This window comes from Muntiacus reevesi, chromosome 10 (genome assembly GCF_963930625.1).
Source record: "Muntiacus reevesi chromosome 10, mMunRee1.1, whole genome shotgun sequence".
Classification (NCBI taxonomy): Eukaryota; Metazoa; Chordata; class Mammalia; order Artiodactyla; family Cervidae; genus Muntiacus; species Muntiacus reevesi.
The window spans coordinates 74013412-74028691 of NC_089258.1; the positions used below are offsets into that span (position 1 = coordinate 74013412).

Here is a 15280-nt window from a genome sequence, read left to right on the forward strand (position 1 = left end):
CTGATCGTGTTTGTTAATAATTGTACACCTGCCTCTCTCCCCTGTAAATGAGCTTACCACAACAGGCTGTTTGCAGAAGGGGCTGTAGAGAGTAAAAGATGAGGGAACTTGATCTTAACATTCATAAGGATGTTTCTTACTTCCTTGAATGGTGGTGGTAGACACACACCTGGAAACATCTTTTTAAGGATATGTTAAATTAGTATTAGCAGACCTGAACTGAACTTGGTCACACAGTCATGTCCGACTCTGCTGATCCCTTGTACTATAGCCCGCCAGGCTCCTCTGTCCATAGAATTCTCCAGGCAAGAGTATTGGCGTGGGTTGCCATTTCCTTCTCTAGGGGATCTTCCTGACCCAGGGATCGAACCCAGGTCTCCTGCATTGCAGTCAGATTCTTTACCAACTGAGTTCAGCAGAGTCCACGATAAACCTGCCTTTATTTTGATTTCTTCTTTTCCAGCTTAAACCAGTCTTGTGTTTTTCTGTTGCTTTCTCCTTTTCAGGACCAAGCTTTTCCTATGCTTTTCCAGTCACCAGCCCAGCCACCATGCTGCACTAATGCATGGGTCCTGTTAGCCCCCAGTTCCTTCCACCGGCTTCTTCCCTGCCTTCAAACAGTCAGGCCTGCTTTTGCCCCCGAGCTCATCTCTTAGGAAGTGAGCTGACACCTACAAGGAGTCTCAGTGGTTAGGACTCCTTTCACTTCCTGCCCACTCCCCTAAAATCAGCCCTTAAGCTTAACCAGTTACCAGTGTCTTTTCTTCTTGTACACTTGCTTGTCCAATTTTGTTATTTCACTCTGTTACTTGACTCTGTGTGAGACCTTTTTTTTTTTTTAAACCTTCTGTAACTGCTGAAGAAGCTTCTCACATACTCCCTTTTCTAATCTCTTCCTCCCTTCAGACCTGTTCTATCACCAAACTTACCACTTTCACCACATGGCTTCCCCTTTAAGGTGTTTTTGTTACCCACAGAGAAAATTCACTTCCCAGGCTTGTAAGGCCTCTGCTACTTCCTACCTTTCAAACCTTTCAGCATATCTCTGACAACTCCCCTCCCCTGGCCGAACTGGTATGCACCAGTTTGCCCCTTTGCCTCCAAATTTGCAGTTTCTCATGTCTACATAAAATAGTTCACCTATAGAAAAGAAAAGCAACTTGTCTTTCCAAATCCGGTTCATAATTTGTGTCCTCAAAAAATCTTCCCTAACTCTTAAATCTGAAGTTACTACTTCAGTCCTTTAAATTCTTAAAAACAGGACTTTCCTGGTGGCCCAGTGGCTAAGACTCCACACTCCCAGTGTAGGGGGCCCAGGTTCAATCCCTGGTCAGGGAACTAGATCCCGCATGCCTCAACAAAGATCAGAGATCCCGTGTGCCACAACCAAGACCCAAAGCAGCAAATAAATAAATATTTAAAATAATAATAATGTGTTTCAGAGAAGAGTGAATGTTAAAAAATAAGTAAATAAGAAATAAATTCTTAAAAGCTGTCATCTGTAGGATTTATTTGGTAATGAGGCAGGTGATGTTTTTTGACTTCTGTGTCATTCTTGAATAATTATTTACATTTTGAAGTTAATCTTTTTATACCTCTGTCTGCCCTTTGCAACAGTTTTTTGACACTTTACAAAGAGACTTAAATATGATTTAAATATAGATATTTCAATGCAAAGATATTTAATGAGACTGCTTTGTCTTCTTCCACAAGTGGCCTAGTATACTCTTTTTAGGTGTTTAAAAACCATAATAAACTAGCCTGGATAGGGCTCCAGTCAGAACCTGCCAGATGTTGAATCGTCAACTGTGGTGGATAATGTCCTGCTAAATTTTTGTAACAGAAAATTTCAGCTCTTTATAAAACTACAAGGGCCCTGTTTTGGTGCCCTTTTCACGTTTTAAGAGTTTACTAATATGTCAGCATTATTATCTAACTTTCACTGAGGGAAAGCATCCCTGTTGATTTACTTCTTGTAAGTGTGTGTTCAGAAGTTCACTGATTTGCTCCATTTGGTGTTCTCCAGATCCTGTCTCCCATTCATGACCAACTACAGTTTCCACTGCAACGTGTGCCATCATAGCGGGAACACCTATTTCCTCCGGAAGCAAGCAAGTAAGGACAAGCCTTGGAGGGCTGCACGGTGACCTCCTCTGTTTAGCTGGCAGAGAAAAGGGATCAGGGAACCTCTGCCATGAAGCTGGCAGGATCTCCCTTGGTGCTTAGCTCTCGATGCCTGCTCTTGTCCGTTTTAGATCAGATGATGCTGTAGTTGTTAATCTGTGGACCATCTGGTTGAATATTCCTGTGGTAGCAGGAATATATCACTACAGTAACTCTTTCTTCCTTTTTGCTTTTATAGACTTGAAAGAAATGTGCCTTAGTGCTTTGGCCAACCTAACGTGGCAGTCCCGAACACAAGATGAGCATCCAAAGACCATGTTCTCCAAAGATAAGGTAGAGAGAGAATTACTGTCATTGCAGTCATGCCAGAGAATCGGGAGGAACTTCTAAATACAGTGGACCCTTGAACAACACAGGTGTGAACTTCAGTGGTTCACTTCTATGCGGGGTTTTTCAGTAAATACATACCACAGTTCTACACAATTCAAGGCTGGTTGAATCCTTGGGTGTAGAACCATGAATACAGAGGGCCGACTAAAACTATAGGAGGATTTTTGGCTGTGGACGGTCCAGTCCCCCTAACCCCATGATTTTTCTCTCTTTCTTTTTCTTTTTTTTAACCCCATGATTTTTCAAGGGTCAACTGTACAGCCTGACAAGAAGTTCTTTTCCCCCAGTTTTTATGAATATATGACTGTAGATTCAGTGATTCCTTTTTTCTCATTTCGTGTGATTTACTAACTTCCTAGTGTGTGTGCATCATGTCACTGGCTTAGCTCTTAGAAGGATGAATCTTTAAATAGTTTTAATTGGCTTTACAGAAGCAAACAATTGTCTGTTCCACGATTAATAATCAGATTTTGAGGTGAACCGTCTCAGCCTAGTTTGAGCTGTTTTCGTGGATGCCTATCATGGATTTTTTTAGGGAAAAGGTTGACTTATTAAAAAAAAAATTCATCCTTTATTGTTAAACCACATGACTAAAGTCAGTATTCAAAATGAGATGGTCAGCCCATCCGTGAATCTTTCAAGACTGAAGCAGCCACTCACCTTCTCTCTCCACATGCTGATATTCTCTATTCTAGTCAATGCTAGCTTTGACCTACAAGATTGATTGTATACCCCACTGATGGACTGCAACCTACAGTTTGAAAGACACTGACTGGGGACTCCGCTCTTGCCTGGTGGTCTAGTGGTTAGGACTCAGCTTCCACTGCCCAGGGCACGGGTTCAGTCCCTGATCAAGGAACTAAAATCCCACGAGCCGCATGACGTGACCAAGAGAAAAAGAACAGCACTGGTTGATATAGGGTGTTGAGTTCAGTTCAGTCACTCAGTCATGTCCGACTCTGTGACCCCGTGACCATAGCTCGCCAGGCCCCCCTGTCCATCACCAGCTCCCGGAGCCTACCCAGTCCCATGTCCATTGAGTCCGTGATGCCATCCAACCATCTCATCCTCTGTCGTCCCCTTCTCCTCCTGCTTTCAATCCCTCCCAGCATCAGAGTCTTTTCCAACGAGTCAGCTCTTGGCATCAGGTGGCCAAATTATTGGAGTTTCAGCTTCAGCATCAGTCCTTCCAATGAACACCCAGGACTGATCTCCTTTCGGATGGACTGGTTGGATCTCCTTGCAGTCCAAGCGACTCTCAAGAGTCTTCTCCAACACCATAGTTCAAAAGCATCAATTCTTCAGTGCTCAGCTTTCTTTATAGTCCAACTCTCATATCCATACATGACTACTGGAAAAACCATAGCCTTGACTAGACTGACCTTTGTTGGCAAAGTGATGTCTCTGCTTTTTAACATGCTGTCTAGGTTGGTCATAAGTTTCCTTCCAAGGAGTATGTCTTTTAATTTCATGGCCGCAGTCGCCATCTGCAGTGATTTTGGAGCCCAAAAAATAAAGTCAGCCACTGTTCCCACTGTTCTCGCATCTATTTGTCATGAAGTGATGGGACCGGATGCCATGATCTTAGTTTTCTGAATGTTGAGCTTTAAGCCAACTTTTTCACTCTACTCTTTCAGTTTCATCAAGAGGCTCTTTAGTTCTTCTTCACTTTCTGCCATAAGGGTGGTGCCATCTGCATATCTGAGGTTACTGATATTTCTCCCGGCAATCTTGATTCCAGCTTGTGCTTCCTCCAGCTCAGCATTTCTCATGATGTACTCTGCATATAAGTTAAATAAGCAGGGTGACAATATACAGCCTTTACGTATTCCTTTTCCTATTTGGAACCAGTCTGTTCCATTGTTCAGTGAGACCAGTATATTCAGGATCAGACTGAGTAAGGCCTTTTCTGCTAAACAGACGAATTAGGGCTTAATCCTGAAAGCTGAGGGAGTCAGCAGAGGGCCCCCCTTGCCCCTGCCAGGCTTTTTTTTCCCTACATTAAAAAGAATGCGTTTAGCCTTTTACCTCGTTGCAGCCGAGAAAGTAACATGCGTCACCAGCAGCTCTACTGGAGCCATCCGAGAAAATTCAGCCAGGGTTCTCGCTCTTGCCGGGTCTGCTCAAACCAGCTTGGTCTGATCCGGAAATACGGCGTCAATATGTGCCGCCAGTGTTTCCGCCAGTATGCGAAGGACATCGGCTTCATTAAGTTGGACTAACTGAACTTCCTTAGATGGCTTATCCAGCACATCAACCTTAGGCGGAAATAATACTAGCTCTTTGTATATAAAATAAAAGTTTTCAAAACTTCAAAAAAAAAAATGCGTTTAAACAGAGGCGTGCTATGATTAGATTTATCTCTTGGTTTTTTCCTTCCAAATTGTTGTTTTGAATTTTTCAATTATTCAAAAAATTCATATACTACAATAAATGTCTGTTTATTCCTTATCTGGATTTGCCTGCTGTTAATATTTTGCTGTGTTTGCTTTATCTACCCATATGTATATTTTCTCCATAAGCTTATATGAGACTTAAGGCTTACATGTAAATATAATATCTGTAAAATTGTAGGTATTATACTTTATCCAGTATTCTGTCAACCACAATACAATGACCACACTCAAAAGAATTAATGTCAGTGCAGTTTTCTTATATATATAGTTTGTGTGTTTTGTGTATACCTTGTACAGTTTTTCAACATTATTGTCTAAATAATGTCCCTCATAGCTTTTTCTTCCAGCCAGGACCTGATCAAGGATCACACATTGAATTTAATTGTAATGTCCCTTTTAGCTCTAGAGCAATTCCTTTTTTCTTTTTGGTTTGCAACGGCATTTGAAATTTTGAAGAGCCTAGACAGTTGTTTGCCGTGATGTTCCTCAATTTGGATTTATCGACTTGTTTCCTTATGACTAGGTTCAGCTTAAACATTTTTGGCAAAAATATTATGTAGGTAGTATGTGTTTTTCTATATATTCCATTCGGAGGCATAAGACATTGCTTTGTTTTATTATTAGTGATCCCAAATGTGACCACTTGATTTCTCCACTGTAAAGAGACCCATTTTCTTTGTAATCATTAAGTAATTCATGGGTGATACATGGAGTTCGTGTGAATATCTTGTTCTCGCAACCCTTTCAAGCAGTGGTAATTGTAACCACTGATTATCCTAGCCTCAATCAGTTAATAGAGTGGTCCTTGTACAACAGAATATATTTATTGGTTACGGTTCTTTTGTAAAGAAGAGCCCCTCACCCCCATGTCATTGTTGTTGCTGTTTGTTTTTAGTTTTAAGTCTCATTGATTTTTATAGTTCATCATGGGATTTCTGGATTTCTGGTGCTCAGATCTGACCAGTGTAGTGCCATCCTGGCTGACTCCGGACACTTTTTGATATGTCCCTATCAGTCTGAACTCTTCCTTACCATCTCGAATAAGAAGACGTTCCAGTCTTCCTTTATACTTCCCCTAATTCAGCCTGGCTCCTTTCAGTAAAGATTCCGTGTTCACGGAACTGGCTCTGGCGAAAGACGTTAGTGGTGGGCTGGGGCCGGTGGCCTAGGGTGGGAGGAAGTTGGTGACAGAGGATGGAGATCAGACACCGTGTTAGTCATGTAAGCAGAGACCTGCAGGGACCACGGCCAGAGCAATGGGGTGGGAGGGAGGCCTGATGCGTGAACATTTTCTGGAATTTTAAAGTTGATTTGGTGATCGGTGAGATGTGCAGGTTGTATGAGAAGGATGTGGGTGACTGTGTGTCAAACCTGTGATTCTGGGTGATTCTGAGTGTGAAGAACAAGAATAGACATCTGCAGAGTAGGTTTGTGAGGTGAGGTTTGAGGTCAGTCCTAGTCACAAGGAGTCTGAGGTACATGCAGGATGCCCAGGTAGAGATGTCCCCAGCACCGAGGAGCAGGAGCTCAGGAGAGAGGATGCTGGGAGCCATCTTCCAGATGGCAGCCAGGAGACGAGGGCACATCTTTTCCCTTTAACTGGAACATGAGCCCTGTGTGGCTAAGAGTTGTATATGCTTGTTTGAAATTCCCCACAACTTACATGTTGTTCACGTGCAGTGATATACTCATTCAGTTATTAAAACATGAAAAACATGCGTTTGTCTTTTGATTCTAATGAGATCTTTGAAAATGCAGCAGTTTTATTATGTGTGTGAGCATAATTTTGAAAGCAGCTATAAAACCTTTAGTATATTTTGTTTTAAAAATCAGGATATCATACCATTTATTGATAAATACTGGGAATGCATGACGACCAGACAAAGACCTGGGAAAATGACCTGGCCAAATAACATTGTGAAAACTATGGTAAGTCAGCTAAAATTGACTAGACTCAACATTTAGAAAACCAGTGTTCCTTATAAGAATTTATACAAGAAATTATATATATGTATATAAATAAATGGGTTTTGTTGGGGGTTTTTTTTTTTGGTGGTGGTCTCACTGAAATAATGTGATGCCTAAAAAAATGAGAGCAACAGTATTAAATCTTAGTAATTGTAAATTTTAATAGTTTTCACACTAAATCAGAAAGTCGCATATAGTCTTAAGTGAAGATATGGTCATTTTATGTATGCTGCTGAATCCTTTGTCCATTGCAGTTTGGCAAGTATAGTTTTATGCCTAAATTGGAGACAATTGTTTTCTTTGATTAAAAAAAGCAAACTCTGTTCTGAACATTATTGTCATTAGAGCACCTGGGGAGACATCAGTTCAAGCTGTTACCACTGTGTATCTCTGTGAGGTGCAGGGATGAGAGGGTTATGAAGGATGGTGGCTCTCATGTCTTCAAGTTTCTCTACTGTTTGTATTTTTTGATAGTCATGGATTAGTTTTCTAGTCAAGGAAAAACAATACTGGTGTGTGTTAGGTTATTTTTTTTTTTCTTTTTTTTTTTTTTTCAGGGGACAGGGTGTTCGTGTTGAGATTTGGAGATTACACCTGGGAATTGGGAGTTAGGGGTTAATCATCCATTCAGTTTAAGTATAAAATTTCCAGTAACACTAAAATCCTGTTTCCTTTTAGAGTAAAGAAAGAGATGTGTTCTTAGTAAAGGAACACCCTGACCCAGGGAGTAAGGACCCAGAAGAAGATTACCCCAAGTTTGGCCTACTGGACCAGGTACGTTAATAGGCCTCAGAGGCCCTTGTTTGATTTTTAAGCCACGGGGACAGAGAGAATCAGGTTGTGTTTACATTTGTGTATTTGCCACTTACAAATGCTTATGACCTGGTGGGCTCCAAATAAATGATTCTTATTCCATGTGAAAGAAAGAGCACTTGACCTTAAACTGGGAGACCAGTGTGTTAGCTGTAGCTCTTCCCTAAAATGTTATGACTTGACACATACCATTTTTATCTTTTTAAACTTCTGTTTCCTCACTTGTAACCCAAATACGCCATTCCAAGTTATTTCTGATTTTCTTTCCACCTCAGATTTCACAGAGATTCAGATTTCTGTCTTTTCTTGTAAAATGTGGAGCTCTGGCCACACTGGGCCCGGATTCCCACGGGGAGGTCTGCCCTTGGTCGCCTCCCACCCCTCCCCACCCCCCGCCAGCACCCCAGCCTGGCCCAGCCTGACTCTGAAAGCCTTCCGTCCTCACCCTTGGCTGCCTCACACGTGTGACTTGCTGATCCCTGAAGCATCCAAGTTTGGGACCTCTGCAGGCTTCAGAGTCTAGGTTGCCATTCTGTTAGAATTTCTCCTGGTGTGTGGTTTTTTTTTCTTTTTCTTTTTTGAGCATTGCCAGGCTGGTTTGATTTGGTAGCCACCCTCTATAATTGCGCATTTTCCCTCTAGGATCTGAGTAACATCGGTCCTGCTTACGACAACCAGAAGCAGAGTGGTGCTGTGTCTACCGGCGGGAACCTGAATGGTGAGCGTTTCAGTATCTCACAGACGAAGTGTGTGTCAGCTGTTGAATCCACATGTGCCTAGAATTGGGCAGTCTTTGGACTGACCCTTGACTAGGTATTTACCAAGGTGCTTTAAAGTCCAAATCTCGATTTTTAGGGGCTACCCCGGATTTGAGAGATGGTTGTAGAGGAGAAATTTTTGTTGCTTTGCACCACAGTTTGGTCTTAAGTGAAACATTTAACGTAAAACAAGCTACAATTTTAAGGTCAGATTACTAAGTTTGCATTCGACTCCCCATCTGTATCTTCATAACTAACACTTAATTTAGGTTCACATGCTTTGCACTCAAGTTTTCCTTAATTCTACTGTTATTCAGCTTCAGACCCGTCTTCTGATTTTTCTTGCCCTAAATCTTCAGCTTATGCACATGACAGCATATCTGTGTTGACCACGCACTGTAGCATGTTTTTCTATCTAACCTGTCTAGAGCAGGACAGCCCTTTGCTACTAATGGCAACAAGTTGAAAGCAGGTAAAATGGGGGGGTAGCCAGCTCTTCATCTGACATACTGTGTCATTACCTTCTCTTCTGGAGTGGTAGGGTCTTAAATATGTAATCATTTCCACTGTTACTAATATAACTGTGTTGGTCATTTCTTTACGTTATTTTCCCCCCTTTTGTTAAAATTTGACGAATACATGGTGCCACTTCTGTTCTTACAGGTGGAGCCTCTTTTGGAGGTGAATTCCTCCTCTGTCTTCTTTCAGCCTCTCAGACTTAAGTATTTTGTGGTTTGGAAAATGCTTTTTGCTGAGTTGTGATAGAAGCTGAAACTGAGTTAAGATTGTAAAGCCTTGTGGAGTTGGCGGCAGTAGCAGTTGATATGAAACAGTAGTTCCAGTTAAACGTTAGCAATTGGAAGCTTGTACATTGTCACATTCTGCCTGACACGGCCAGCAGTCCCCTTAGTGTTGCTTATTTTTTCAACGTGGATCTAAAACTTTTCTCAAAATAATTGAAATGCAATGCCAATAAAACCTTAATAGTTTTTTGATTAAGGTAACACACTGTAGAAATGTTGATGTTGTAACAGTTCAACATTAAGCCTTTTATGAGGACAGGATGACACCCAGTATGTTCATAAAAGGAAGTTCAGCATAAATCTGGTCCTGTCTGTGCAGAATGTGACCTGCCTTCAACGTCTTGATCCTCTTTTTATTGCAGCAGAACTGCTGATAATTTCCAAGCTTGCCCCAAATTAAGATACAGTACTTCGTGCAGTTGTTTACCTAAAGGTGTTTTCCTACAGTTCAGGGATGCTTCCTGGAAGTTGGAAAAACAAACTAATTGAGAGGAATGACAACTGGACAAAAATTTCAAAGTATCTATTTCAGAAATGCACAAGGTAGTATTCCTTGTGGCTTTTATAAATTCTCTCTCTGTATTTTCTCTTAATTCCACAAGCCAGATTCATCTAACCTGTGATGCACTGGCACAATTTTAATCATTGTCAAGATTGCCTACTAAAAAAGCCGCCTTTCCTCCTTGTGTCATGTACAACCACACCAGATGCCTAGCAGCACTGAGGAGAAACACCTTTTTAGTATTTCCGTTTTTCGTTTCCACGTTTGGTGCACTTCTGTGTTGTTGGAAGTTCAAGTTCAGCGCTTTAGCAGATCCTGTGCCTCTCTCGTGTTTATGGACTATGCCATGTGTAGTTCACGCAAGCAAGCATCCCTTCAGCGAGGATGTTCTCCTTATGGATGTTTGTATTGATTTGAGTGGGGAAAAGACTGCACACAGTTATTTCTAGCTGTGGGTGTCTGCAGTCTGAGTGAGTGAAAATGCATTTGTGTCACATCCTTGGAACGTGTTCCAGGAGTTGCAGTTCATTTAAGAAGCGAAGAGCACAGCTGTAACCGGGTGTCGTTGGTGCCGGGCTCACTGGAGTCGCTGCCAGAACGCAGTGTTCTGGGCTGGGAGCCACCCAGCAGACTCGGGCGAACCAGGGTGAAGTCCAGTATGCTTCCGGGCAAGAATTCCTGTGGTGTCACACAAATGCACGCTGGGCGTGTTTGTCCCTGGGGAGAGTCCCACGGGGTGTCTGTCACAGCTCACAGAAAGTGATCCGCCTTCTCTTCAAAGGAGGGATCGCAGCAGGAAGCAGCGGGAAAGGCAGAGGAGCCAAGCGCAAACAGCAGGACGGCAGCACCGCGGGGACCACCAAGAAGGCGCGGAGGTGAACACCCCCCACGGCAGACGGCTGCAGAGCCCCCCAGTGAGGGGAGAGATCAGCTGTCCGCGGGCACGGCCTGTCCCTTCCCCAAATCGTAAACAGTTTGAGGGGTACTTAGCCCCAGACTAGGTGCCCTGTTTGGGGAACTTGTTTCTAAATGAAACAGCCCCAGGGCAGCACCCTGAGGTGATTGACCGGTAGTGAGGTTCCGCTAAGGCGGCTTGAGAAAGGATAGATGGACCAAGGGCAGTGAGACAAACCAATACTGAACGTCAGCCCTTGTACAGTAAACTTCCTGCCTCTCCCCCGATAGCTCTTCCTTCACTTTGTTTAGTACTGGGGTGGCGAAAGCCTGGTCATTTCTTATTCAGATGGAAACAGGTAGTAGGTGTTCATATCGCTGAGTTTCTGTTCATTAGTCTTAGTAATAAATATGCTGAAGGAAACCGCTCTTGTTCCTCTTCACCCTGTCTCCCCTGGCTTAGTTTCGTACTAAGATAGAGTAGTTTTCATTTCCCCGTCTTGCCTGCAGAGGGCAGAATGATCTATTTGAATAATGGAAAACATGTGAAGTTGCCAGTGTGCCAGTTGAAACTGAATGCAGCAGAGGCCTGTCTGACAGAGTTGGAGGCGCGTGAGCTGGAGGGGGTTGTAGTTTCTTGACTTCATTTTTTCCTTTCTGCAGTGACCCTCTGTTTTCTGCTCAGCGTCTTCCCCCTCATGGCTACCCCTTGGAACACCCGTTTAACAAAGATGGCTATCGCTATATTCTAGCCGAGCCTGATCCCCACGCCCCTGACCCTGAGAAGCTCGAACTCGACTGCTGGGCAGGAAAGCCAATTCCTGGAGACCTCTACAGAGCCTGCTTGTACGAACGGGTTTTGTTAGCCCTCCATGATCGAGGTGGGTAAGCTGTTAATGTTCGTGCTGGGCCCTGTGTTGCTCACTATCGTCAGCTCTGTCCTGTCTAGAATTAGACGGACGTGCCAGTCTAATCCTCACTCCTCTCTAGCTAGACTCAGCCGGAATGCAAGAAGTCATTTCCTTCTTTATCTGTTCTTATAAGCTCTAGCCATTTATATACAGAATAATTTTTTAAAATTTTCTATTTTGAACTAATTTTAACTTACAGTAAGGTTGCAAAAATAATACAATTTCCATATTGAAAGTGAAAGTGTTAGTCGCTCAGTCATGTCCAACTCAGTGACCCCATGGACCATATAGCCTGCCAGGCTCCTTTGTCAGTGGAATTTTCCAGCCAGGAGTACTGGAGTGGGTAGCCATTTCCTTCTCCAGGGGGTCTTCCTGACCCAGGGATCGAACCTGCATCTCCCGAGTTGCAGGCAGATTCTTTACCGTCTGAGCCACCAGGCCACAAAACACAAAATACTGGAACTTTCATATATCCTTCATCAAACTTCTCCTAATGGTGAGATCTTACACAGCCACAGTACAGTTACCAAAACCAGGAGATGGGACTGCCTTGGAGGCCCAGTGGTTACGAATCTGAGTTTCCATTGCAGCGGGCGAGGGGTTTAATCCTCAGCTGCTCAGCGCAACCAGAAAAAAAACAACAAACCCACAAACCCAGGAGATTAACATTAGTAAATACTCTGAATGAAGCTAAAGACTTTATAAATGTCACCAGTGTTCCATTAATGCCTCTTTTCTAGGATCTCACGTTTCGTTTAATTATTTCTTCTTGCACTGTTAATCAACTACTTTTTGACTGTTCCTCAGTGAGGGTCTGTCTGACTGTTTTTCTTGATTAGACTGAGGTTGTAAGAACTCTGCACACATAGACCCTTCCCACTGCATCATCTCTGTGGGCTCATGATGTCAGTCTGTCTCGTTACCTGTTGCCTGGGCACAGTCATTTGGTTAGGGTGGTTTCTGCTGGCGCTCTCTACTCTTTCCCTTTGTAGTTGTCCATTTCTTAGGGAAAGATCCTTCGAGGTTGTGCAAATATCCTGTTTCTCTAAAGTTTTGCCCACTAATTTTAGCATCCATTTGTGGATCTTGTTGTTAGTGTGGTGTTTGCCTGATCGTTTGCTATTTCTTCCTTTCTCTATTTAATTATTTAATTGATTATTTTTATCAGTGTGAATTTAATGCATATTTACTTATTTTGTAGGCTATATTTTATTTTGTCATTCAAATTATTCCAGCTTTGGTCATTAGGAGCTTCTTTAAGTTGGTTCCTGTGGGTTTTTTGTTTTTTGGGTTTTTTTGGACGTATAATTGACTTATAATATTAGTTTCGGGTTTATAACATAGTGGTTCAGTGTTCTTTCTTTCTTTTTTTTTTTTAAACATTTATTTTTATTTATTTGGCTACCTAGAGTCTTAGTTGTGGCATGTGGGATCTAGTTCCCTAACCAGGGATCGAACCCAACCCCCCTGTATCAGGAGCGCAGAGTCTTAGCCACTGGACCACTGGAATTCCCTGGTTCAGTGTTCTTATAGATTGTACTCAAAGTTATTACAAAGTAATGGCTATGTTGTCTGATGCTGTACAATATATTCTCATAGCCTATTGGGTTATACATAGTGGTTTGTACCCCTTGGTCCTCTGCCTGTATCTTGCCCATCCCCTCTTCTCTCATGCACCTCTGGTAACCCCTAGTATGTTCTCTATATCTGTGGATCTCTTTCTTGTTTCACACATTCGTTTGGTTTTTTAGATTCCACATATAAATGATAGCAGAATACTTTTTCTCTGACTTATTTCGCTGAGCATAATGCCCTCCGGATCCATCTCACACTGTTGCCGATGGAATGTCTTGTGTCCTGTTGATGAGCCCCATCATTTATTTTCCCTTACTTACTGGCGTCACAAGTTGGTTGTTTCTGGTTCATCTCACATTTTCCGTGCTACAGGCCAAGCAAGGATCAGCTTCTTCTCCAGGGAGCCCAGATTCCTTTGATTGGGAAACAGCCTCAGAAGTGAAGATGTGAACGTTCAGTGTGCTCGCTGTTACTGGGTGGTATTCCGGGCTCCCTCGGTGGACCCAGATGGAAAATACATGTCTGCGTCGTAACCGACACACACATACATGCCTATACCGAGTTTATTCTGCCACCTTGGATTGTAATCAAACACTGTAGGGTCTGCAGTCGTAAAATTAAAAGATGCTTGCTCCTTGGAAGGAAAGCTGTGACAAACCTGAACAGTGTATTAAAAATCAGAGGCATCCCTTTGCCGACAAAGGTCTGTATAGTCAAAACTATGATTTTTCTAGTAGTCATGTATGGGTCTGAGCATTAGACTATAAAGAAAGCTCAGCACTGAAGAATTGATGCTTTTGAACTGGAGGAGACTTTTGTGAGTTCCTTGGACTGCAAGGAGATCAAAACCAGTCAATTCTAAAAGAAATCAGTCCTGAGTATTCATCGGAAGGACTGTTGCTAAAGCTGAAGCTCCAGTACTTTAGCCACGTGATGCGAAGAGCTAACTCATTGGAAAAGATCCTGATGCTGGGAAAGATTGAGGAGGAGAAGGGGACGACAGAAGACCAGATGGTTGGATGGCATCATCGACTCAATGGACATGAGTTTGAGCAAACTGGAGATAGTGAAGGACAGGGAAGCCTGGTGTGCTGCAGTCTCTGGGGTCGCAGAGTCAGACATGACTGAGCAATTGAACAACCACCATGGAGTCGTTGCAGCCTTCCCCCTTTCTGTGTTTGTGACTTCTTTCTGGAGCAGTGAGAAAGCTGACTCTAATTATCTACAATATATTTTCTTTCTTATTCATGTCGAATGTGCACACAGGGTGGTTTGAGAATCGCAGACCTCCATAGGAAGCATTCGCTGATTAGATTATAGTATGTACATACAGCTCTTTCTGCCTCAGCCTTGCACTATCCCGTGTGGATACTGTTGACTCAGAAGATGAGTTCCTTGCTTCCCCACCTCCTCCAGCGTGGTCACGACTTCCGTTTGTGATGTGGGCGGGCGTATGCGTTAGTGTTGGTGTGCATGTGGGGCTCTCCTGCCTGCTGGAGGCGTGGGGGGGAGGGCGAGGGGAAGGGTACATGTGACATTACTGGGGTCCTGAAAGTTACTGCTCTTCACTGAGGTTTGCTCAGTCACCCCCTCTGCAGCCCTGCTGCCCCATTCTCATTGCCTCCGTTTCCCCCACTGCTTTCCCACACCCTGTGTACTTGGCCAGTCGTTTCTGGCTCATCCTGGCTGTGTTTTTTCTGCAGAGATGAGCGCACACATGTATTTCCTTTGCTCCTTTTTTTTTTTTTTTTTTTTGGTACATGAAAGACAGCATACTGTAGGGAGTCTTGCATTTTGCTTCATGCAGATACTCCAGGCTATTTCAAAGAGCTCGTCCACTTTTTCTTTTTCATTTTTTTAGCTTTATGATATGCCATTATGTGGATGTACATGGTGTATTCAGCCACTTTGGACATGGCACTTAGGTTGTTCCTAGGATTTTGGATTGACAGAGAAGCAGGGGATAGCTTTGGTGGGTGTTTGTATTGGTGTGTGTATTGGTGGTGGTGTATTTTCCAAGGTAGAATTCTAGAAGTGGAATTGCTGAACCAAAATAAGTATATATGTAGTTTTGTTAAATATTGCTAAGTTTCCTGTTGTGCTGGTTTGCATTTCCACCAGCGATGTAGAGAATGTTTGTTTCCAC

The 15280-nt window shown here is 43.0% G+C and overlaps 2 protein-coding genes across 2 annotated transcripts in view; both read left to right on the plus strand.

Annotated features, from left to right (window-relative positions):
* Positions 1-15280, plus strand: part of ASH2L (ASH2 like, histone lysine methyltransferase complex subunit) — a 31744-nt gene that overhangs the window by 3486 nt on the left and 12978 nt on the right. Inside the window, exons 4-10 of the mRNA XM_065946606.1 lie at positions 2027-2115; positions 2363-2457; positions 6744-6839; positions 7557-7652; positions 8334-8409; positions 10536-10629; positions 11312-11529. Of these exons, the coding sequence (XP_065802678.1) occupies positions 2027-2115; positions 2363-2457; positions 6744-6839; positions 7557-7652; positions 8334-8409; positions 10536-10629; positions 11312-11529 (764 nt within the window). The remainder of the gene's footprint in view (positions 1-2026; positions 2116-2362; positions 2458-6743; positions 6840-7556; positions 7653-8333; positions 8410-10535; positions 10630-11311; positions 11530-15280) is intronic.
* Positions 2465-4965, plus strand: LOC136176424 (small ribosomal subunit protein uS14-like). The gene has a single exon (XM_065946609.1). It carries the CDS (start codon positions 4566-4568, stop codon positions 4734-4736), a length of 171 nt encoding a protein of 56 aa, XP_065802681.1. The 5' UTR covers positions 2465-4565; the 3' UTR covers positions 4737-4965.

What these genes read in the sequence shown, in the direction of transcription:
- LOC136176424 (XM_065946609.1), top strand. Translation starts at nt 4,566, where the DNA reads ATGCGTCACCAGCAGCTCTACTGGAGCCATCCGAGAAAATTCAGCCAG.